Genomic DNA, 22,986 nt, shown 5'->3' with positions numbered 1-22,986 from the left:
TTGACAAGATCCTCCTGTGTAGTTCTGGGCTGATTACTCACCGTTATCATGATCATTGCAACTCCACGAGGTAAGATCTTGCATGGAGCCCCAGGCCGAGGGAGATTGACAGTTATTTTGTGTTTCTTCCATTTGCGAATAATCGCACCAACTGTTGTCACCTTATCGCCAAGCTGCTTGGCGATGGTCTTGTAGCCCATTCCAGCCTTGTGTAGGTCTACAATCTTGTCCCTGACATCCTTGGAGAGCTCTTTGGTCTTGGCCTTGGTGGAGAGTTAGGGTTTTGAGAATTAGGGTTTTAGGAGGTTATGAGTTCAGAGGTTTAGGGGTCTAGAGGGTTATGGTTTAAATTGGTTGGTATTTAGAATGTTAGGGATTTAGGGTTTTAGAAGGTTAGGGTTTCAAGGTTTAGAGGGTTAGGGATTCAGAGGGTTTGAAGGGTTTTGTTTTTATTTGCTTAGACGGTTAGGGTTAAAAGAATACGGGGTTTAGAGAGTGAGGGTTTTGGTGGGTTAGGATTTAAAGGGTAAAGGGGTTGAGGGTTAGGGGTATGGGAATTTAGAGGGTTATGGGTTGAGATGGTTAGTGTTTTGGGGGTTTAGAGGTTAAGCTTTTAGAGGGCGAGGGGTTTAAAGATTAGGGTTGTAAGAGTAAAGGGGTTGAGAGGGTTAGCGGTTTAGATGGTTATGGATTTAGATAGTTAGGGGTTTAGAGGGTTTTAATTGTTCGAGGTTTAGTGGTTAAGGTCTCTGTGCGAGTCCAACATGTTTGTATGAGTCTATGGTAAGATAAAAAGAGTTCAGTTTAATTTGTATATTTCGAAACAATTTGTTTACCTTTACTGTGATGTTTTTGTATTGTATTTTTGTTGTTATTTTCTGACCCACCCGATTGGACGTCTGTGAAAACAGATCGTTATAGCTTATCAGATTCATCCAGTATAAATAAATATTCAATTTCAAATTCTATTGACCTCTGGTGCGAATCTAAAAAATTGCCATTGAGGGTTGCGGAATCCAAGTTGAATATTAAGTTCCCTGCAGTGCAAGCCAGCTCTCTAGTCGTGTCATCAAACAGCCCCTTTAATTCGTTTTAAATAATAAAATTGACTTAGTCCAGGAAATCCACACTGAGTCACAATCGGGTCCTGAATTGTTTTTTTTACATTTTCGACGAATGAATGATGAGTTCTTACACAAGTGGGGGAAACCGGAGCACCTGGAGAAAACCCACACATACGAGGGGCAGCACTTTAAACCATACAGGCAAAGATGGCGATTATCCCACTTTCTGTACTGCCTTCTCCTGGCCAGCCAGCCAGAAGGCACCTCGATACCCACGGGAAGGGGGTTTCACAACATTCACTGTGTGATCCACTCACCCTTGCTGCCTTCCACTGCTGGATTACAGGCTTGCAACACCACCGCCTGGCGAATAATAGTAATAATTAAAAGTTTTATAGCGCGCACAAGAACGACTCGGAGGCAGGAGGAACCACAGCCGTGCAGGAAGGAAGCCACGTGGTGAGCCAGTACCAACAATTGTCCAAGCTCTGCGGTCCTCTATGGAGGCATTATGCGCTAATTAATGACGAGTGTTTATACCAGTGGGGGAAACCGGTGTACCCGGAGAAAACCCATGCGTGCGAGGGTGAACAGGTGAAGATGGCGATTAGTCCACTTGCTCTACTGCCTTCTCCTGGCGAGTCAGGTTATGGCACCTCGACGCCCACGGAAAGGTGATTTGCCAACATCATTGTGCGGTGATTCACCAACCCTCGCTACCTTCCACAGTGCTGGATTAGAGACGTGTGCTACCAACACCAGGCGAATGATAACAATAATAATAACTTTCTGCTTCTAACTTGATAACAATAGGCGAAAAATAACAACAGGCAAATGATAACGACAGGCGAATGAGAACAGTAATTATTATTTCCACTTAGAACTTGATAACAATCATTATTTCTACTTTTAACGAAATAACAATTATTTCTACTTATAACGTGATTACAACAATAATAACTATTTCTACTTTTAACTTGATAACAGGCGAATGATATCAGGCAAATGAAAACAACAGGCACCACATCTACGCCTCTATATAAGGAACGAAACAGGGGAATGTCTCCACAAATCTGGCTGTTGCCTGATGAAGGTAGTTGTAATTACTGGCGAAACGTCGTACTCAAATTGTAAATGTTGTGGCTTGACTCTCCAACACACCGTGTGCTGTACTAGTTACAAATTGGCATGTTCTGCATACATGACAACCCTTACTATTTGGCTGTGTCGGATGGTGGTGGGTTTTAACAACACATTTATATATTTACGCGATCTAACCCAAAAAAGAAACCTCTATTATGGATGATATTGGTCGCGAAAGTCTACGTGTTAAACAAACCCGAAGGAATCAGAGAAAAATCGACGTGACCACGAGAGAAGATGCAAACTCCAAATATACAGACATCAGGGTTGGGGTCAAAAATACGAATTCCAATATACCAGTTTAACACGTCGGCTTTCGCGAGGGGGTTTCCATCTCGCCACTGTGGCGCCTCATTATCTGACTCACCCAACCACTAAACTACGAAAGCCACCCACACACACACACTCACCCACTCACTCTGCCACCCACTCAACCGCTAACTCACTTGCTCATGCACACACACAGCCACTCAAGAACATACCTGTGCACCCACCTACACACCCACTCATTAACTCAACGACCCACCCACCAACCCACTCACTCACTCACTCTAGACTCCACTCACCCACCCACTCACCTATTCACTCCCCCACTCACACACCCCACCCATCCACCCACCCACTCTCTAACTCAAACACTCACCCACCAACCCAACCACCCACTCAATCAATCACCCACCAACCACTCACCCACCCAATAAACGAAAACTGAACTATTTCTCATTGTACCAGCTAAGGCCCACAGAGCTATATAGATGTTTTTTCAAAAGCGACCTTGTTACAAATTACAGGTAAACAAAGTGGCTTATCACATATACATTTATTGCAGCCAAATCCTCTGAATGCAAGTTTATTCTCAATGCAGAGGTAAAACCCCGAGGACCCGGAAAAAAATCCACGTGACCACAGGGAGAAGATGCAAACTCGAAATATACAGGCGGCAGGGTCGGGATCAATTCCATGACCTCCTGTATACTAGGCAAGGTAGTTAACATCTCACCACCGTGGTGCCCCATTCTCTGACTCACTCACCCACCCACTCGCACACTAACTTCCCCACTCAACCTCCTACACTAACTTACCCACCCACCTACCAGCCACTCACCCAAACACCCACCCATTCACCTACTGACTTGCACCACTTACTCAAATACCCATCCACTCACACAATGACCCAGCCACTGACTCGAACACCCACCAACTTACCCACCCAACCCCCATTCAACCACCCAACCACCAACCCACCCATTCACTCACTCACCCACGAAACAAAAACTAAACTGTTATTATTTTACCAGGTAAGGCCTACAGGGCTATATAGATCTTTTTCAAAAGCGACCTTGTTACAAATGACAGGTTAACTAAATGGCTTGTCACATACACATGCATTTCAGCCAAATCCTCTGAATGCAAGTTTATTCTCAATGCAGAGGGAAAACTCAGTGCACCTGGAAAAAAATCCACACGACCACCAGGAGAACAAGCACAATCAAATATACTTGCGACAGGGTCGGGATCGAATCGACAACCTCCTGTATACTAGGTGAGGAAGTTACCATCTCACCACCGTGGCACTCCATTCTCTGACTCACTCACTCACTCAAACACCCACCCATTCACCTATTCACGCACACCACTTACTCAAATACCCACCCTCTCACTCAACAACCCATCCACTCACTCATGAACCCACTGAAGCACTCACCCATACAAAAACCCACTCACCCACTCACTCACCGACTCACTCACCCATGAAATCGCACACCCATCTTCTCAACCACTCAGCCAGCCACCCACTCAATCTCGTACCCACTAACCCTCTCACTTCCTCACCAACCTACCAACCCACCAGCGACGTGCGGTCAGGGGAGGCAGAGCCTCACCTGTCATACTCCAATGACAATAGTTGTTACGAAAAGTAAAAAAAAGAGAATAATAAAATAAAAATTAAGATTTTTCCACTGATCTGTGTTATAAATGTCATTTCTGTACGATTCCAATCATTTTTATAGTCAAAATCGCCAAATTTGCGGAGCTCTGCTGCAAATACAGGAAGAGACGAGAGTTGAGGCAGCGACGAGCTCAGCCTCCCCTGATTACGCAACCCCTCAGTTACTGGATGGAGCGCGGGCAATAAGCGCGTGCCTGTTACTATCACAGTATGTCACCAATGTAATGTTTGTAGACCCTTTCATTTCATGTCCTCGCCTTCCATACTCCAGGTAACTTATTTCACGTATGTGTATAAAGATATTTAGGCTCTAGATCTGAAGCTTTCGTGACTGCAAGGATTCATACTCTTAGTTCTTTCGGTAAAGTCACGTGGGTAAAATTAATAAAAATAAAACAATCAGACGCCATCCAGACATCCACCCTGCGTCCTTCCCTGTGGAAGAGGTATGTGGATGACACTTTCGTCATTTGGCCACATGGCCTCCCAGCATTGAACCACTTCTTGGACCACATCAATTCCAGACACCCATCCATCAGATTCACCATGGAAGTGGAGAAAGATGGCAAACTACCATTCTTAGATATTCTGTTTGAGAGGAGACCTGACGGATCCTTGGGACATTCTGTGTACAGGAAAGCCACCCACACAGATTCCTACTTGAAACCGGATTTTCACCACCACCCATCTCAAAAAAATTCTCTCATCAAAACGCTATACCACAGAGCTCATGGCATTTCGGACCACCACCACCTGGCCAGTGAATTGAGACATGTACATCGGGCCCTCAGGATGAACGGATACTCTGAACGCACCATCCGCCAAGCTGTTTCTCCCACCATACAGAAACAGCCACTTGAAACTCCGATCAAAACTGTCACGTTACCATACATAGCAGGCGTGACCAAAAAGATCTCCAAAATTCTAAACAAACATAAGATCCAAGTCCGACTCAGTACAGTACATAAAATCCGTGATCTAATTCCATCTGTGAAGGATGTCATCCCTGACTTGCAATACCCTGGAGTATATAAACTGAGTTGCAGCTGTGGTGACTGTTACATTGGGGAAACGAAACGTCATGTCTCTGATCGTGTTCGCGAGCACAAGTCAGATTTGAAACACGGCAAAATTGAGTCGTCCGCTGGTGCCGATCATTGCTACAACTCGGTGGGCTCTCATGAGATTGTTTTCTCCGAGACTAAGGTGCTCTGCAAGCCTTCTGGCTACCATCAAAGGTTTGTACACGAAGCCATTCAGATATACAAACACAGACATAATTTCAACCGTGATGATGGGTACAAACTTAGTAATCATTGGAAAGATGTTATAAACCATGCAAAAAAGATTTAATTACACATTTTTGGACCATCTTATCTGACAGGCACTATTTTACTTCACCGAGTGTTAACATCCCTAACGTTTAACAGTACTCTTTATTGTCAGCCAACACTGGTATAAACATGGGCATTTCCGCTCCTTTTCTATTATGTACATCCACAGTTACTTGCGCAACACGTCCCTGACCACGAGTCCATTCATCCCACAGTGACTTGCGCACAAACAGCATAACCAAGAGCGGCTTAATCGTATCTAATTCATTTACCCACCCAGCAGTATAACAAAAGCAGTAATTGACCACTTCACAACTCTTCCTCCCCCGCTGCCCTTCCTGGCTCCTCCCCCCTTAACCACTATATAAGGTACAGATAGTTTGCTGTGACGGTTTAACCTGAAGACGGAAGCTTGTGTTGCCTCCGAAACGTCGTGATTTTTATTGTTTTATTTTTATTAATTTTACCCACGTGACTTTACCGAAAGAACTAAGAGTATATATATTTAGGCTCGCTGGTCTCGTCATGAAACTGCAATGAAAAAGCACCAGGGGAGGCAGCCATCACATTTGCCTCACTGAGGGGGATGCGTCTAACATGCCCCCCTCCGTGAGGCCACGTCCCCCTCAGTGTGTGAATCTGGCTCTGACACAAGCCAGTGCCTCCCCAGCCATTGACCTCACCACACGTCACTGCAACCCACCCACCTATCTACTCACTCAACCACCCACCCAGTCGATCATCCACCCACTAACACTCACCCACCCAACAACTCACTAACCCACCCAGCACTCACTCACCGAGCCAGTCAATCTCTAACCCACCAACTCACTTTTAAACTGACTCTCTCAACTACAACTCACCCAGTCACTAACCCACGCACTCAATTTATAACCCACCCACTACCCACGTAACCTCCTACCCACACACTCACTCATCCACAAACCCACTCACCCCCTCACTCATCCATCCACTCACATACTCACCCAGCCACTCACCTACTCACCCAGTCACATACACATCCACTCACCATGCCACCCACTCAATTTCTAACCAACCCACTCGCCCAACCACTCCCTCAGCAACTCACCCACTAACCACGTAATGATTCACCCACCCATCACTCAACCACCCAATAATTCAACCACCAAAACATTCCACCACCCACTAACTCAACCACCCACTTCCACCCACTAACTCAACCACCGATCCACTCACACTCACCCACTCACCCACCCACCCACGCACTCACCTGCCCACTCACCAACACACTAAACTAAATCTAAATTGTGGTTATTTTACCAGGTAAGGCCGACAGAGCTAAACATCTTTTTCAGAAATGACCTGGTTAAAAATTATAGGTCAACGAAGTGGCTTATGACATGTATTGCAGCCAAATCCTATAAATGCTTGTTGATTTTAAATGTGGAGGGAAATATACAGGTGTCAGGGTCGGGATCAAACCCACAACCTTCTGCATACCAGGCGAAGTAGTTAACATCTCGCCACCGTGGCGCCCCACTGTCTGACTCTCCCACCCACTAACCCACACACTTGTCCACTCATTCAATCACCCACTCACTCACTCAACTACTGAGCCATTCATACACTGACCCACTCACTAAGCCACCCACTCAATCACTAACCCACACTCATGCACCCAGCCACTCACTCACTCAGCGACTCACCTACGACGCATCAACCCATCCACTCACTCATCCACCCACGCACCCACTAACGCACGACCCACTCATCCACACAATGAACGAATATTTAATTGTTTTTAATTTTACTGGGTAAGGCCCTGAGCTATAGATCTTTGTTGGAAGCCACCTCAGCACAAATGACAGTTCAATTAAGTGGCTTTTCACGTAGAATGTTATTGCAACCAAATTATATAACTGCATGTTCAAAAGTGCAGGGACAACCTGGAGAAAATTCCACGTGACCACGGGAAGAACATAGAAACTCCAACTATACAAGCGGAAGGGCTGGGATAAAATCCACAACCTCCTGTATACTAGGCGAGATAGTTAACATCTCGGCACCATGGTGCCTCACTCTCCGACTCACCCACCCACTAACACACGAACTCACCTCCCATATTCACACACCCATCTACCCAAAAACTCAACCACCCACACATTCACGCAACAATACACTCACCCACCCACTCACTTATTTACCCACCCACTAAACCATGCACCTATCCACTCACCTATTCAACCACCCACTAACTCAACCACCCACTATCACCCACTAACTCAACCACCGAGCCACTCACACTCACCCACTCCCCACGCACTCACCCGTCCACTCACCAACACACTAAACTAAATCTAATTTGTGGTTATTTTACCAGGTAAGGCCGACAGAGCTAAACATATTTTTCAGAAATGACCTGGTTAAAAATTATAGGTCAACGAAGTGGCTTATGACATGTATTGCAGTCAAATCCTATAAATTCTTGTTGATTTTAAATGTGGAGGGAAATATACAGGTGTCAGGGTCGGGATCAAACCCACAACCTTCTGCATACCAGGCGAGGTAGTTAACATCTCGCCACCGTGGCGCCCCACTGTCTGACTCTCCCACCCACTAACACACGAACTCTCCTCCCATATTCACACACCCATCTACACATTCACGCAACAATCCACTCACCCACCCACCCACTCACTTATTCACCCACCCACTAAACCATGCACCTATCCACTCACCTATTCATCCACCCACTCACACACCCATTAAGCAACCCACCCACTTACCCTGCCACCCACTCAATCTCTAACCGACTCACTCACCCAGCCACGCAATCTCGAACCCACCAATTCACTAATCCTCTCACCAACTCACCAACCCACCTCTCACCCACTCCCACACCCACTCACGCGCTGACCCACCCACTCACTCATTCACCCAACCACCCACCCACCACCCACTCAATCTCTAAACCCATTCACCCACCCACCCACTCAGCCACCCACTAACTCACCCAATCACTCGTCTATTCACTCCCAAACAACACACCCACTCACGTCACCCATGGCTTACCCTATCACCCACAATCTCTAACACACTCACTCACCTACTTCCTCAATCACTGACCCACACTCACAGACCCACCCAGTTAATCACCCACTCTATGTGTAGTCCTTACCTCTTCTGGTAATGTGAGATATTCTTTTACCAGGTAAGGCCCACTGAGCTATAAAGATTGTTTTCAGAAGCATCCTCGCCACAAATGATGGTTCAACAAAGTCGCTGTATACATTTATTGCACCCATTTCCTCTTATTACATGTTTCTAAATGTGGAGTGAAATATACAAGCGTCAGGGTCGGGATCGAACCCACAACATTTCTGTATAGTAGGCGAGGTAGTTAACATCTTGCCACCGTGGCGCTAAATTCTTTGACTCACCCACTCAACTACTAAAGCCACCCACTAACCGACTCACAAACCCACTCACCCTGCCACGCACTCAATTTATAACCCACTCACTAAGCCACTCATCCACGCACCTACCTGCACATGCACTCACTAACTCACCCAACAACCCACCCATTAACTCACCCACCCACTCCCTGACCAACTCACGAACCAACCCACCCACTCACACTGTGACCTACTCCATATCTAACCCAACAACTCACTCACCCAGCCCCTCACCTACTAACCTAACCACCCACCAACTCACTCACCCACCTACGCACTCAAATACCCACTCACCCAACTGTAAACAATTTTTTTTTTACAAGGTAAGGCCCACAGAGCTGTACAGATCTTATTCAGAAGCAACGTGGCCACAAAAAACCCAGAGGTCTCGGAGAAAAATCCATGAACCACGAGGAGAACATGCAAACTCCAAATATACAGGCATCAAGATCGAGACCGAACCCACAACCTCCTGTACAAAAGGTAAGGTGGTTAACATCTCGCCACCATGGGGCTCCACTCTCTGACTCGCAGCCACCCACTCACCTACCCATTCAGCCACATACCCATTCAGCCACATACCCACTAAAAGACCCATATCAGCATATAAGTGGTCTTGTATTCACTCAGTAAATGAAGTTTAATATAAAATTGTACACTCACAGGATCGAAATAAAGATGACATTGCACATCGGAGTAAACCGAGTCGCGGCTATGATAAAATTTTGCATTTGCATAACATTGATTTATTAGCATACAAAATGACTTTTTGCAGAGCGATTTAATACAAAAGTCTGATAGACTACAAAATAAAAGTACATACAAACCAGGCATCAACACCGTTGCTTTGTATGATCTGTGAAACGCAGAAAATTTCAGATACAATCGGACATTTTGAGCTTGCTGCTGTATCGACTGAATGGAATCAATACAATTAGTATCGATTCACAATCAACAAAGACCATATATGGGAAAATCTCTGATCGGTGATTTTGATTGCATAGTATTGCAGCGCCCCTTTGATGATGTTATAAAGCACTTGCCCCAACAGTCTGTTAAAGGCTACACGGGGATCTTTGTGTGCGAGTAGCTCACAGATCCTTGAGAGATCTGAACACTGTCCGATCATCAGCGAGCTCCTCCGGCAGGCGAGGCTGCGTTGGCGGTTGTCTGTGCATTCAGAGGTGTTAACTATCCCACGCAGAGAAGTCTGTTTACAGGACATAAGAGGTTCTTCACGTACCGTGCCCCGTGTCACCTGAATGTTAAATGGGGCTCCGGTAATTCAGTGTCCACCGCCGAATCATCTTTCACCATCACCACGCGTCCATTAAGGCCAATGTGACGAGGCCATAGATAGACAACGCGTTAAAACGGGGGGGGGGGGGGGAGCAAGAAAAACGTCGTACTACGTGACATCACAACACCCTGCACACAGCCATAGTGGCTGATTAGGGTGCACATCATTTACGAATATGTGGTTTAAGTGGTTGAGAGTAGATTTTGGTGTAAATTGATCACGATGCTTTGCGCAGCCTGCATTTAAAATTTCATGCGTGGGTGCGTGAGCAGATATGAGTGGGTGAGTGCGTGAGTAAGCCGGTGAGTATGTGGGTGGATGGAGGGAGCTGGGCGGGCACGGCATGGGCTGGAGTGGAGGTGGACTGATGCGGTACGGGAGGATGTGGAGCTGAGTGGGCTTTGCCGACGACTGGTACCAGTGGTGTCGAGATCGGCCTCTGCAGGGAGGCTCGTGAAGGATGCTTCTACTTGGCAGTTGGCGACAATCGCCCTCCAACAACAACGGAGGAGTGACGCTCACAACAACGAGCGGAACACCGGATGATAAATATGCAGCAATTTGGCACAGTACGGGGTACAGGTGGTGCTGCCAGTCATCTCAGTCAGCCAACCCATGGCACCTGGGTCTGTACCAGGACCTCCGGTCAGCGAGCCTTCGACACTTCACGTGGCTTCAAAGTGCACCTGGCCTGGCACAGTCGCTGTGGTGACGTCACTGTTACTTATTGGCGAATGGTGACGGTTGATAATGCAGCGGTGGTTGTGAGAGATGTCATTTTGGGGGGGGGGCGCCAACCCTGACCAGCTGTGAACCACCTCACGTCGCCCGCAGCCACCAGTGGCCACGGGAAGTTCTGGATGGGTGCGAGGGGCTGGTAGCGAGGGGGGAGGGGACATGGAAGGTGAGAATTATTTTATTATGCTTTATTTTTATTATTTTATTAATACCCTTCTACGTGACTTTACCGAAAGAACCAAGAAGATGAATCCCTGCAGTCACGAAAGCTTTAAATCGAGATGTAGAGGTGTTACATACCGGGGTGGAGCAAGCCATTACGTTGCGGTGTCTACATCACGGTCCGTGCGTGGGGTGTCTACATCAACGTCCGCATACAGCCCCGCCCCTCGGGGGGCAGTTGGCTATATAAGGCGGTGTGCGAGAGAGCTCGAGGCAGTCGTTGGAGCAGAAGAGCCGTTGGAGACTGAAAACCAGCTCGCAAGCCCTGGGACTACACTGAGTCGGTCTCCTGCAGGAGTGGAACCGAGCTGTGGGTGAGTGGTGGCTGTGTGAGTCTCTGTATGTGAGTCTCTCCGTGTGAGTCTGTGTGTGTGAGTCTGTCTGTGTGGAACAGTCATGGTGGGGGTATTGAGGGGGGGGCATGGGGGGTCTCGGGTGGGGGGCAGAGGAGGCATGGGGGGAGAAGCTCAGGTGGGGGGGAGGAGCTAATGGCTGTGACATCACGGGGGGGCGTGGTTAACTTGTACCGCCCCCGCGTCTCGCGCCACGTGCTTCCCACTGGCAGTTTGCCCGTTAGAGAGGCGCCGACAGACCCCAGAGCAGGTGAGGAGTTGAACGGAGCTGTGGGCGAGTGGTGGTGGTGGTGTTAGTCTCTCTATGTGAGTCTTGTGTGTGTGTGTGAGTCTCTCTGTGTGAGTCTGTGTGTGTGTGAGACTATCTGTGTGAGTCTGTGTGTGTGAGACTATCTGTGTGAGTCTGTGTGTGGAACGGTCGTGTAGCTGACAGCGCGCCGCGCTATTAACTGGGAGACCCCGAGGTGGATTCTCTCTCAAGGCCAACAGCAGTGACGATTATCTGAACCGGTGCTGGGCCTCCCCTAGGTCGACTCAACCTCGAATGAGTACCTGGTGCGGTGTGTAAAGGTCGCCACTAGGGAGACAAAGGCGGCCGGGCGTGGTGCTGGCAATCCAACCCCCTCGTGTGTAGTGCCAGCCTTCATACGTACTGCTGGCTAACAGCACTTTCCCCTACAGACTGTTCAGTCTCTATGGGGATCTTTATTTTTATTTCGATTTAAAGCTTTCGTGACTGCAGGGATTCATCTTCTTGGTTCTTTCGGTAAAGTCACGTAGAATGGAAATAATAAAATAATAAAAATAAAACATAATAAGATAATTCTCACGACGTTTCGGCCACAACGCAAGCAGCCGTCCTCAGGTGAAGACCAGATCTGTCGGGGAGACAGCGTCTGAATGAAACACCACCACGCTTGGAGCGTATATTTTAGCTGGGTTGGAAGGGGGGAAGGGCGCCTTGACAAAATAATTTGCATATCAAGAGGAATTTAGCATATTTATGGGAAATGCAGGTATGTGATTAGTACCATTTGTGAAATGCGTAGGAAGTGGGCGGGGGGTTTCAAAGTCATATTATGCCCGTGCATTATGCAGGGTTAGCGATTAATTACGACTTTGTTAACGTCTAGCTTTTCAGTGTGTGGGTTCGGTCTCTTATTTGAGAGGCGGTTGAATTTGTAAATCAAGTTGTCCTTACATTTGGTCGACATAGCGGCAGCTGAAGAGGCAGTCATATTGTCTAAATGTTCCCAATCCGATGTGGAAATTGTTGCAGTCAAAGATAAGTGTGATTTGTAGAGTGTCTTGTCTAACTGATCTAGTTCGGTGCGCGTAAGTCTGATTTTCTCTGAGATAAGAGCTAAGCTAGTTCTAGACAGAATTCGTTTAGCATTAGAAGAAGTTACAGCAGCAGAGGTTAGTGTAAATGCGATTGGTATTACCTTAGAGTCGCGGCATCTCTTCAGAAAGGTGGGAGACTCGATTAGCTGAGCCTTCTTTGTCTTTGGTGTCCCATACTGGCAGGGGGAGGAGTGGTGGTGTTAATGTTGGTGGTAGTAGTGGGGGTAGTGCTTGTGATGGTGGTGGTGTTAGTTTTAGTGATGGTGGTGTTAGTGATTGTGGTTGTTATTAGTGGTGATAGTGGTGGTGTTACTGGTGTTAGTGATAGTGATGGTGGTGTTGGTGGTATTAGTGGTGGTGGTGTTAGTGAGGTGGCAGGATGCCCTGGTGGTCCCCATCTTTAAGAAGGGAGACCGCACAGACTGTAACAACTACAGGGGCATCTCACTCCTCGGTGTGCCGGGAAAGGTCCTAGCAAGGATTATTCAACACCGCCTTGCCAGGAATGCTGAGGAAAGGCAGTTGTTGCTTTTTGTGTTTTTCGTATTATGGGTGACTGGTGAGGATGTGAGTCTGTGTTGATGATGAGAGTCCGCATTGTGAAGTGACGTGTGTTCAGACGTGGGCGTGTCACGCCCCTTCGACTCTGTGACCCTCGCCTCTGTCTCCCGCTCTCCACGCAGAGACCCGGACCGCGCGAGAGACACCGTGAGCTCTGAGCACCCTCGTCTGCAAGTTGCTACCATGGAGGTACATGTGGCTCCTCGACTTGTGTGGTGAAGTATGGGTGGACGTGTGTTCTCCCCTCTGCGTGTGCCTACCTGTGACCTGTATACCTGGATGTGCTTCTCCTTGCCCGCCTGAGTGTGTGTGCGTCTATCAGTGTCTCTCCGAGATCCTGTTGGTGTACATGCCCGTCTACGCGTGAGCATCTACAGCACTGTTATCTATCCACTGATGGATGAACGCCTCGCTCCCTGAGACCCTGCTACCCCTCACATCCTGTGATGGCATAATCCGCCAAGCGCCGGTTTCGTCGCACCATCTCTCTGGCCGCTCTCCTCTCTGATGTGTTCCGTTCCTTGGTTGTCGCTGTTATTATGCTTGACTGTCAGCCATTGTTGTCCATCCTGGCCATGGCTCGTCCTGCCCGAGTCCCACTCACTCCTCAAGCTCTAGTGGTGGACCTTTGTGTGTGTGTGTAGATCAGCCGAGCTGGAGAGGCTCGGAGTAACGGCGAGTCTTGCACCACGTGGAGTGCGCTGTCCTCAGCGCGCACCGCCTCCATCCGCAGCAAGTCGCCACAAGGTAAGAACAGAAATGAGTGACGTCAAGATGGCCACACTGAATGGTGGGACATCACGACGGTCATGTTTCAAGGGGGACGTGACAGTGACCATGATGCATGGGGGACTTCATGGTGGCCATGTTGCATGGGTGATGTACCGTTCGACTTTTGCCGTTCTCTGGTCTCACACCGGCGAGACAAGGCCATAAAGAAGGCTGTCTCTGGTGCAGGCCAGTCAATTTCAAAGACAATGCATATATTATCGGAGCATGTTTGTTTGCATATTTTTCCACAAGTACGTGTGGTAAATGCAGACGTGATGCCTTGCAAAAGGTATCTATTTGGTGTTTGAACATATTAACACCTGTTTTTGTGCCAGGAAGGGTAAAAGCTATTCTTATTTCATAAAATCCTTGGCATATCTGTGTTATATTTATCTAATTCATTAACCCCGTTGTCAAATCCAAGCAACCTAAGACGTCATCAAAGCTGCATATAGCTGGACATCGAACGAAGATGGTCACTGCATCGCACGTTTTCAGATGTGCTTCTGCAGTCATCTGGAATGCTCTTCCGACATTAGGAAGCCACTGGAGCGATGCTCTTTTAAATCTATAATTTTTGCGAACTTTTTAGTTTATTGTCCTTCCCCCTCACTTCTGATTAGCAGGGTTGCCGAAGCATGGTGCAAAATAAGTTCAACATACAGACATAACTGGAATTGGCCAAAACATCCAAGTCCCCTGCAAACTCCTCAAATTGGGATCACACAGCAGACGTAATGGCAGCAGCGTCACCCCCATTCTCTGTAAATCATCTGCAGGAACCTCCTGAAAAGGAATCAAAACAAATGATCACCGACAGCTGTTGTTGTTATTCTCTTGCCTGCAGCAATCCTGGCTCTCTTTGGCCCTCAGGAAGTATGGTACTCTGCGCTCCGCAACAGATCCCGGGGACCAAATAACGATGGATACGACGACCACGAACATCATTACATTCTGGTGAGACTCGCCACAAAGCCCCCGCCGTGGGGGCGGTCACAGGCGCAGCGGTCGCGAGGTTCGTGGCTTCTTGTCATTGCACCTGAAGTACCAACCAACCAGAGACAGCACACATGCACTCTCCCACACACTTCACAATCAAGTTTATTTCCCAAGTTAAGCCCATTGAGCTAATGAGCTTTTTTAAGGGTGTCACAGCCAGCAGACAGAGCATTCCACAATTACAGATTTAAGAAAACCAAACACTTAATAAAACAATTATTTCGTAAAATAATGCTCACACTTCTTACATGTTGTGATTTTCAAAATATAGTCAGTCTAAATGATTGTAATTTGGTGCAGGTCCAGCATGAGCACCTCCACTACCGCTATGAGGTGCTGAAGATTGGGGAAGGAGGTCAAGGCCAGGTGATCCGGTGCCTTGACCACATGAGGAACACCCTGGTGGCCGTAAAGATCTTGGTATCACCATTGAGGTAAGAATTCAGAGCGGTCTTGTCACAAGGACGACGTTGTTGTTCAGTCCTTTGCTGTGGGCGGCCGTGTGATGAGGTGGTGACAACTCGTGCCTCACAGAGGGTCCCCGGTTCGACTCCTGACTCGGGTGCCCTCCTGTGTGGAGTTTGTATGTTCTCCCCCTGTTCTGGATCAGTTCACTCTTACATTACATTAATTCTTCATTTCACCTGGGAGATGCATTCCTGAAAAGTGCCGCGTTAAGGGAAAGCACATTAAGCAAACATAATATCCCCATATATAATGTAACGATAAAGTTTTGCAAGATATAATACACGCACACAGTGATATGAAGAGACCAATAATGGAGGGTATGCTGTCACGTCACGTTATAATTCCGCATTCCGCCTACTGTATCATACCGCTCAGCCGTGCAGTTTCATAGCGGGCACATTCCACGTTATAATAGGCGCTTTCCTGCATTAGAACAGATGCATTCCGGATTATAATGGGTGCGGTCCGCGTTATAACGGGAGCCTTCCACGTTATAATGGGCACGTTCCACGCCATAAAAGGCACGTTCCACGCAATAAAAGGCACGTTCCACGCAATAAAAGGCACGTTCCACGCTTTAATGAGGTTGTCCCATGTCACAACGGGCGCGTTCATGGGACCTCCTTTGCCAGTACCAAAGATATACTGGCAAAGGAGGTCCCATGATGTAGCTGCTCACCCCGAGCTCTCATTCCTCTGATAGTGCTTGTCTCTGTGCTGTACGCCTTTTGGCGTCCTCTGGTTTAACACCGTTTTGTGACTAGACTCAACAGAAAGCTGTCTGGTGTGGACCAATCAGTTTAAAAGACAATGCATATATTATCAGAGTATGTTTTTTGTTTGCATACTGACCACAAGTATTGTGGTTAATTCAGACATGATTTCTTGTAAAAGGTTTCAGTTTTTTGTTACATCTTAACACCTGTTTTGTTGCCAGGAAAAAGGGGAAAATCTATTCTCATATTTTGGTATTGGCAAAGGAGGTCCCATGATGTTCCACGTTATAATGCCTTGCTTTGTGAGAGCCACATTCAGTCACGAATCAGCTATGGCTCAGTCTCTAAAACTCAGGCTCAGCTCCAGCTCAGCCGTGGTTTGGCTCAGGCTTGAGCCACTCAGCTGCTGATAAAGATACACGAGTGGCTCAGCCGTGGCTTGGCTCAGCTCCTGGAAATCCTGAGTGTGGCTGGGGCCATGCTCGGAGTCGGCTCAATTCACACATTAGGGAATCACTACGTTAAGTCAGCACCCCAAACCCCCTCTATCCCTTGCTTATTTTATCCTCTTCCCTATCCTTTCTGGAACCTTCCATGAGCGCGCTACTGGAACTTACAATGACATTACACTTGGGGAAGGTATAATTATTTAATTCTGAATATAATTGTTTCTGGTCATTTCTTAAGCAAGTCTAAGTCATGATTCATTTGTGGATTTTCTCTGCACAGCTCCAAGCGTGATAACTCTCAGAGAATGGAGATGAAGATGGCTCTGGAACTTCAGGGCAAGGGCAGTGATGAGGACTACAACGTCGTCAAAGTCCTGAACCATTTTGACTTCAGAGGACACCACTGCATTGTCCTGGAGCTGTTGAAGTACGTACCATGTGTTCCCACCGCCCCCCCCCCCCCCTTGGCGTGGTTAACTTTATTAGCTAAACAAAAACTATTTTATTTAGCAGGTAAAGCCCACTGCTCTATTAGTTATTTTTCACAAGCGGCCTGGCTACAAATGATAGCTCAAAAAAGTGGCTGATGTGGAAATGTATGGCAGCCAAACACTCTAAACACGTGTTTCTAAATGTGGAGAGAAAAACCAGAGGACCCGGAGAAAAATCCACGTGACCAGGGGGAGAACATGCAAACTCAGAATATACATGCGTCAGGGTCAGGATCAAAGCCCCGATCTCTTCCACACCAGGGGGGGTGATAACATCACACCACCGGGGCTAAATGTTACTTTTGGGATTCCCGTGCCAACCTCGCATTGCGATACTGTGGAGCTGGCATGTGCCCTAGGTGCACTAGAGGCCACTCCTCTTTTCTCAATCAGTGCCGCCCACTTTTATATAGCCACGCCTCCACTCGATCAGCAGGTTGGCTGCAGCGCAGTGGTGACGCTTGTGCCCCTCGGTGAAAATCCCTGAGTTTGATTCTCAACACGGACGCCTTTCTGCGTGGAGTTTGTATCTCCTAATAGATAACTCCACCACCCGGAAACAGAGCCAATGAAAGCAAGTGGTCAGATGTGCTAGCTGATTCGGTTTATCAGCAAACCAATGACCTAAACCCACTATGACTCATATTAGTCGTGAATGTGCAAATAGAATATTAATATTGTCGTTATCATAATCCACGCAGTATTGCAGGGTATGACACTGACACTGTGTCGTTGTTGTAATTGTTGTTGCTTCTGCCTCTTTCACAGGGAGAGCCTCCATGATGTGATTAAGGAAGCGGGGCTCCGGCAATTGCACATGGGGATGGTGAAAACTTACAACAGGGGCATCCTCAAGTTCCTTTGCCACACCAAGGCCAGGAGCATCATCCATGCGGACATCAAGCCAGTGAGTGGACACAGCATTCAGCGCGACTTTGTTCCGGAGTTGTGTCATTATTGGGGACTCAGACCATAGAGAAAACCGCCCACGTTGGTCACAGGGTCGATGTGTTAGCTCTGTCCGTCTATCTGGAAGGAGACAGGGTCACGTTACCTCTGGTGATGATCCGGTATGAATTAAACTGTCGTGTAGAGTCGTGTCGCTATTGGGGGACTCGCCACAGAGAAAACCAGCAATGTAGATCACAGCGTTGCCACGAACTTTGGCAAACACAAACCGGAGCTGAAAAGAATGATTTTCAAAACGTGCCAAACACGCGTTTGAACTGACAGGTGCCCATTGTCGGCTTCCATGCTGTGAATGGAAAACTTCCCAAATCATCACTAAATCCGTGCGCCCTCGAGTGTGGTTTTTGGTTCGTAACTCGTTAACGGGCAGCTGTGAGCAACTAGGATAAGTTGTCTATAGAGCCGCACCCTCTTACTTAGATGGTGCTTCAGAGAGCTTTACATGTGATGAGCCTCGACGAACATGGCTCGTCTTGACGCATTTGAAAGGGGCACCCCCAGTGGCAGCTGTCAGAAAACAGGGAATGTTGCACTTGACTAAAGGTTGACGACGGCGCTACGCCTCACCTAGTTCCCCTGTTTAGTATGTACTGTGGTACGTGATTGATCCACTGCTGGCTGAATGCTATTGGCGTAACCTTCGAGTGTGAATTCCTTCTGCCTCTCTTGCTTTAGGAAAATGTTCTAATCAAGGACACCGTGACCGGCACCATCAGGGTCACGGACTTTGGCACCAGCTTTTTTGTGAAACGTCAACGTGAGTAACCTCACCTGGGTGTGAGTTTCTGCGTGTGGGTGTGTCTGTGTACCAGTGTGTGTGCAAGTCTCTTAGTGTCTGTACATGTGACAGTGTGTGATAACGATGCTGTTCATGACATAGTGAGTACACACATACATATTTGTTGTTGTGATTGTTGTGCAGCTCTGCATGTTGGTGGGACCCTGCCATTCCAATCTCCGGAGGTATTGCTGGGCTACAGATTGACCTGTGCAGTGGACATGTGGGCACTGGGCTGCACGGTGGCGGAGTTGGTGACCGGCAGGGAATTATTCCAGTCGGACAGCCGCGACGACCACCTCCCGTGCTGCATGGAGGTATTTCCAACTGGGCGTTCACCCAGTTGTAGGCTCTGGGGGGGGGGGGGGGGGGGGAGGAGAGGGGGGGGCGATTGGGTACTTAGTGACCTGGCGAATGGCAGCCATCGTATGTTGTATGTGTGTACACGTGTATCTTGTACGTGTGGGGGAAGCAGTGGTGCAGCGGTTCACGTGCTCAGCTACAAACTCGGTAATGCGAGTTTGATTCCAAATCACGGCCAACATCAGTGAGGATTATCTGAACCGGTACTGGGCATCCCAGAGTTCGACTCAGCCTCAAATGAGTACCTGGTGCGGTGTACCTGCTTCAATATGGCCAACCATCCCCTCTCTGTGTGTGCCACAGTCCTGGCCCTCAACAGGTGCCGCTACTGTTGATGCTGTTTCTACTCACTACTATAAGCACTTGCCCCTAGTCTGCTGCAGCTACATGGGTGACCTTTGCCTTTATCTCAACCATGTGCAGATCCTTGGGTTGCCTCCAAGATGTATGATGGATGCAGCTCCTGACGGAATACACTACTTTGGTGAGTTGACGGGTGGGGCGAGCAACCGACCGGATTCAGTGTTAGGGTGTGGCCTGGAGCTGTTGGGGTGGCCATTGGGGGGGGGCTCTTTGTATTTTCAATTCCTTGGGTGAGTGGGTGGGTGGGTAAATTGGTGTGTGGGAGAGTGGGTGGGTGGGTAAGTGGGCAAAGTGGTGGTTGGTGACTGTGTCTCTCCTGCTGTGCATGTCTCCTGCAAATCGTGTGGGCATGATGTTCTGCCCAGTCAAGAGAAGGGTGCCAGGGAGCTTGTCACTTCACGGGGCACTCAATAGCCAAGACCTGGAGTTTGTTGAATTCGTCAGCTCCTGCCTGCGGTAAGAATCATCCCCCTCCCCCCTCCCCATGAGGAATTTCCCCCACCAAGGTGATCAACGATCGCTCTCATCCGATCACCAGGAAGATTTGGAGCTGAGTGAATCTGGCGATGACCAGTACCACCGGTGTTAAGATCGCCCTCTTTGGAGGTTCATTAAAGATTCTACTCGGCAGTGCGAGGCTCAGGGCGTTTTTAGAGTACTGCGTATTGAAGGATTGCCGCTGCTACCACGACCACCGCTGCTGCCGTGCATTCCTGGACCTCGTGGGAGAAGGGAAGGAACGTCAATGCTCTCACCACGCCTCTCTCACCATGTGCGCCGCGTGTGACCCCCGTGTGTCTCTCAACAGATAAGATCCAGATTGTCGCATGACGCCAGCGCAGGCGCTGGGTCACAGCTGGCTCCGGACCGCGGCCACCAGCACTACCAGCAACGCCACCACCACTGCTACTCCTGGCAGTGTACAGTGTTTTGGAGCTGCTGAGCGACGGTAAGCCACAATCTGCTTGTCAAATGTTCAAGACAGTCCATAGGGAGGTGTGGAGCCCGGGGCAAGTCACAATTAAACCGGAAGTATTACTAATAATACAGGTTTGTTTCGGTTAGATCGCGTAGATATACGTGTGTTGTTAACCCCACCATCACCCAACACGGCCAATTAGTAAGGTGTATCATGTAAACAAAATGTGACAATTAGTTACTAGATCAGCACACCAGTGTGTTGGAAAGTAAACCCACCACTTTTACAATTCGAGTACGACATTTTGCCAGGGATTGCAACCAGCCTCATAAGGTGACGGCCAGAATTATGGAGAAATACTCCCGTTTCGGTCTTAAATAGTGATAAATGTGATGTCATCATTTGTGAGCCAATCTGGTACGAAAGCCTACGTGTTAAAAAGACATTACGTCTGACACCGTGACATCGAAGCACAGGGCCGCCAGAAGCACGCTGCCCGGGGCGGTTTCCCCAGTACACCATACCCGGCTCTATATTGATTACTACTACCCTTATTTAGCTAGCATGAGCCTCACTCAGTCTCAAGACTCTTTTTAATTAGAGTCCTGCCAAGTTGTTTGCAGTACAGAACAAATGTGCTTTTGCTACTGCTGCTATGCGATTCCTATTGAGTGATTTGGGGGTTCAATTTCTAACACTGCCGAGGATGTCCATCCAACACTGGTTGTGTGGCGTGTCAGGGTTCGGTTACGTGGAGGAAAATGCCAAACCCCAAGGAATGAAAGTTACATTTTAATGTACAATTTTATTGAGGGACTGTGTGTTGTGGTGAGGTCTGGGGCTGTTTTTGTTGATGTTTTGCTGCCTTGCCCAAGTTTGTATTTAGTGTTAAAAAACTGGCAGGATTTTACATACTTTGTGCTTATATGCTCAATTATTTTGTGACTTGCTTACATTTTTACACGTTGCACTCATTTTCTTTTGTTTGTTGTTGTAACTTGCTGACCCTGTGCCTCGACTGCATATCTGTGAAAGAAGAGCTTCATAGCTTATCGGATTCCTCTTCATCCAGTCTAAATAATTTATTCTGATTTTGGAAACCAATGCAGGATAAAACGGGGGGGGGGGGTGGAACACACTCCACATTCCACACGGAGAAAGTGGCCCAAGTTTGGGCATCAAACCCAGGTCCCTCTGTGAGTTCCAGCCCTGCTGCCTGCAAACGAACACATGTACAGTTCAAACCCCACGTGTACATTCGGTTATATACGGATGTATTTTTATAACTGGTTTCTGGGTGAGGACAAATAATGAAGCAGCCATATCTTGCCATGTAGCCTTTCATCCAGTGTGATATCGCAAGACTAATGCCCATTTTGTAACCAGACCCACGATGGGCAAAGGTATGCTGTGTTACTGCAGCATCGTTATTAACCTGGTTAATCTATTTCCGCACGATGGTGGGGGGGGGGGGGGGGGGGAGTGCAATCTCTGTTGTAGCAGGAAGTTGAAACGGTGTCGTGCGCATCTCTTAACAGAGCGGAGCCGGCGCTGCCCCCATCCTCCGCGCTCGCCCAGGCCTCTAAATGGCTGACGGTTGTTGTGGAGGAAGAGGAGACTCCGGTGGAGGAGCTGGTGGTGCAGGAGGAGGAGACCCTGGTGGAGGAGCTGGTGGTGCAAGAGGAGGAGGAGACCCTGGTGGAGGAGCTGTTGGTGCAGGAGGAGGAGACCCTGGTGGAGGAGCTGGTGGTGCAGGAGGAGGAGAGACCCTGGTGGAGGAGCTGTTGGTGCAGGAGGAGGAGACCCTGGTGGAGGAGCTGGTGGTGCATGAGGAGGAGGAGACCCTGGTGGAGGAGCTGGTGGTGAACAGGAGGAGGAGACCCTGGTGGAGGAGCTGCTGGTGCAGGAGGAGGAGACCGTGGTGGAGGAGCTGGTGGTGCAGGAGGAGGAGCCCTGGTGGAGGAGCTGGTGGTGCAGGAGGAGGAGACCCTGGTGGAAGAGTCTGGTGGTGCAGGAAGAAGAGGAGATGAGGGGGGAGACAGAGGAGGTATGGACGAAGGAGCAGAGGAGAGATGGTGGTGGAGGTGGATGAGACATTGGTGAGAAGATGGTGGAGAAGGAGATGACAAGGAACGAGGATCAGGTGATGCAAGAGGAGAAGAGGAAGCCAGGGAGGCTGGCCCGCATAGGAGAACCATCCGTTCACCTCCTCCGACGCGTGCTGCTGTGTGGTGGCCGGTCCACCACACAGTA

The 22,986-nt window shown here is 48.4% G+C and overlaps 1 protein-coding gene across 1 annotated transcript; it reads left to right on the top strand.

The window, feature by feature from the left end:
- Positions 1-11,247: 11,247 nt before the first annotated feature.
- LOC133347980 (dual specificity tyrosine-phosphorylation-regulated kinase 2-like) lies at positions 11,248-22,362 on the top strand. The gene is made up of 13 exons (XM_061560740.1): positions 11,248-11,503; positions 13,570-13,636; positions 14,092-14,194; positions 15,066-15,175; positions 15,518-15,651; positions 17,131-17,277; positions 18,110-18,248; positions 18,986-19,067; positions 19,233-19,405; positions 19,875-19,935; positions 20,180-20,270; positions 20,623-20,763; positions 22,272-22,362. Exons 2-12 carry the CDS (start codon positions 13,631-13,633, stop codon positions 20,624-20,626), a joined length of 1,050 nt encoding a protein of 349 aa, XP_061416724.1. The 5' UTR covers positions 11,248-11,503; positions 13,570-13,630; the 3' UTR covers positions 20,627-20,763; positions 22,272-22,362.
- The last annotated feature ends 624 nt before the right edge of the window (positions 22,363-22,986 follow it).

Source organism: Lethenteron reissneri, chromosome 26 (genome assembly GCF_015708825.2).
Source record: "Lethenteron reissneri isolate LAM-NWPU_2019-01 chromosome 26, ASM1570882v1, whole genome shotgun sequence".
In the NCBI taxonomy this organism is placed as follows: domain Eukaryota; kingdom Metazoa; phylum Chordata; class Hyperoartia; order Petromyzontiformes; family Petromyzontidae; genus Lethenteron; species Lethenteron reissneri.
This window is presented reverse-complemented; position numbering and strand designations above follow the sequence as displayed.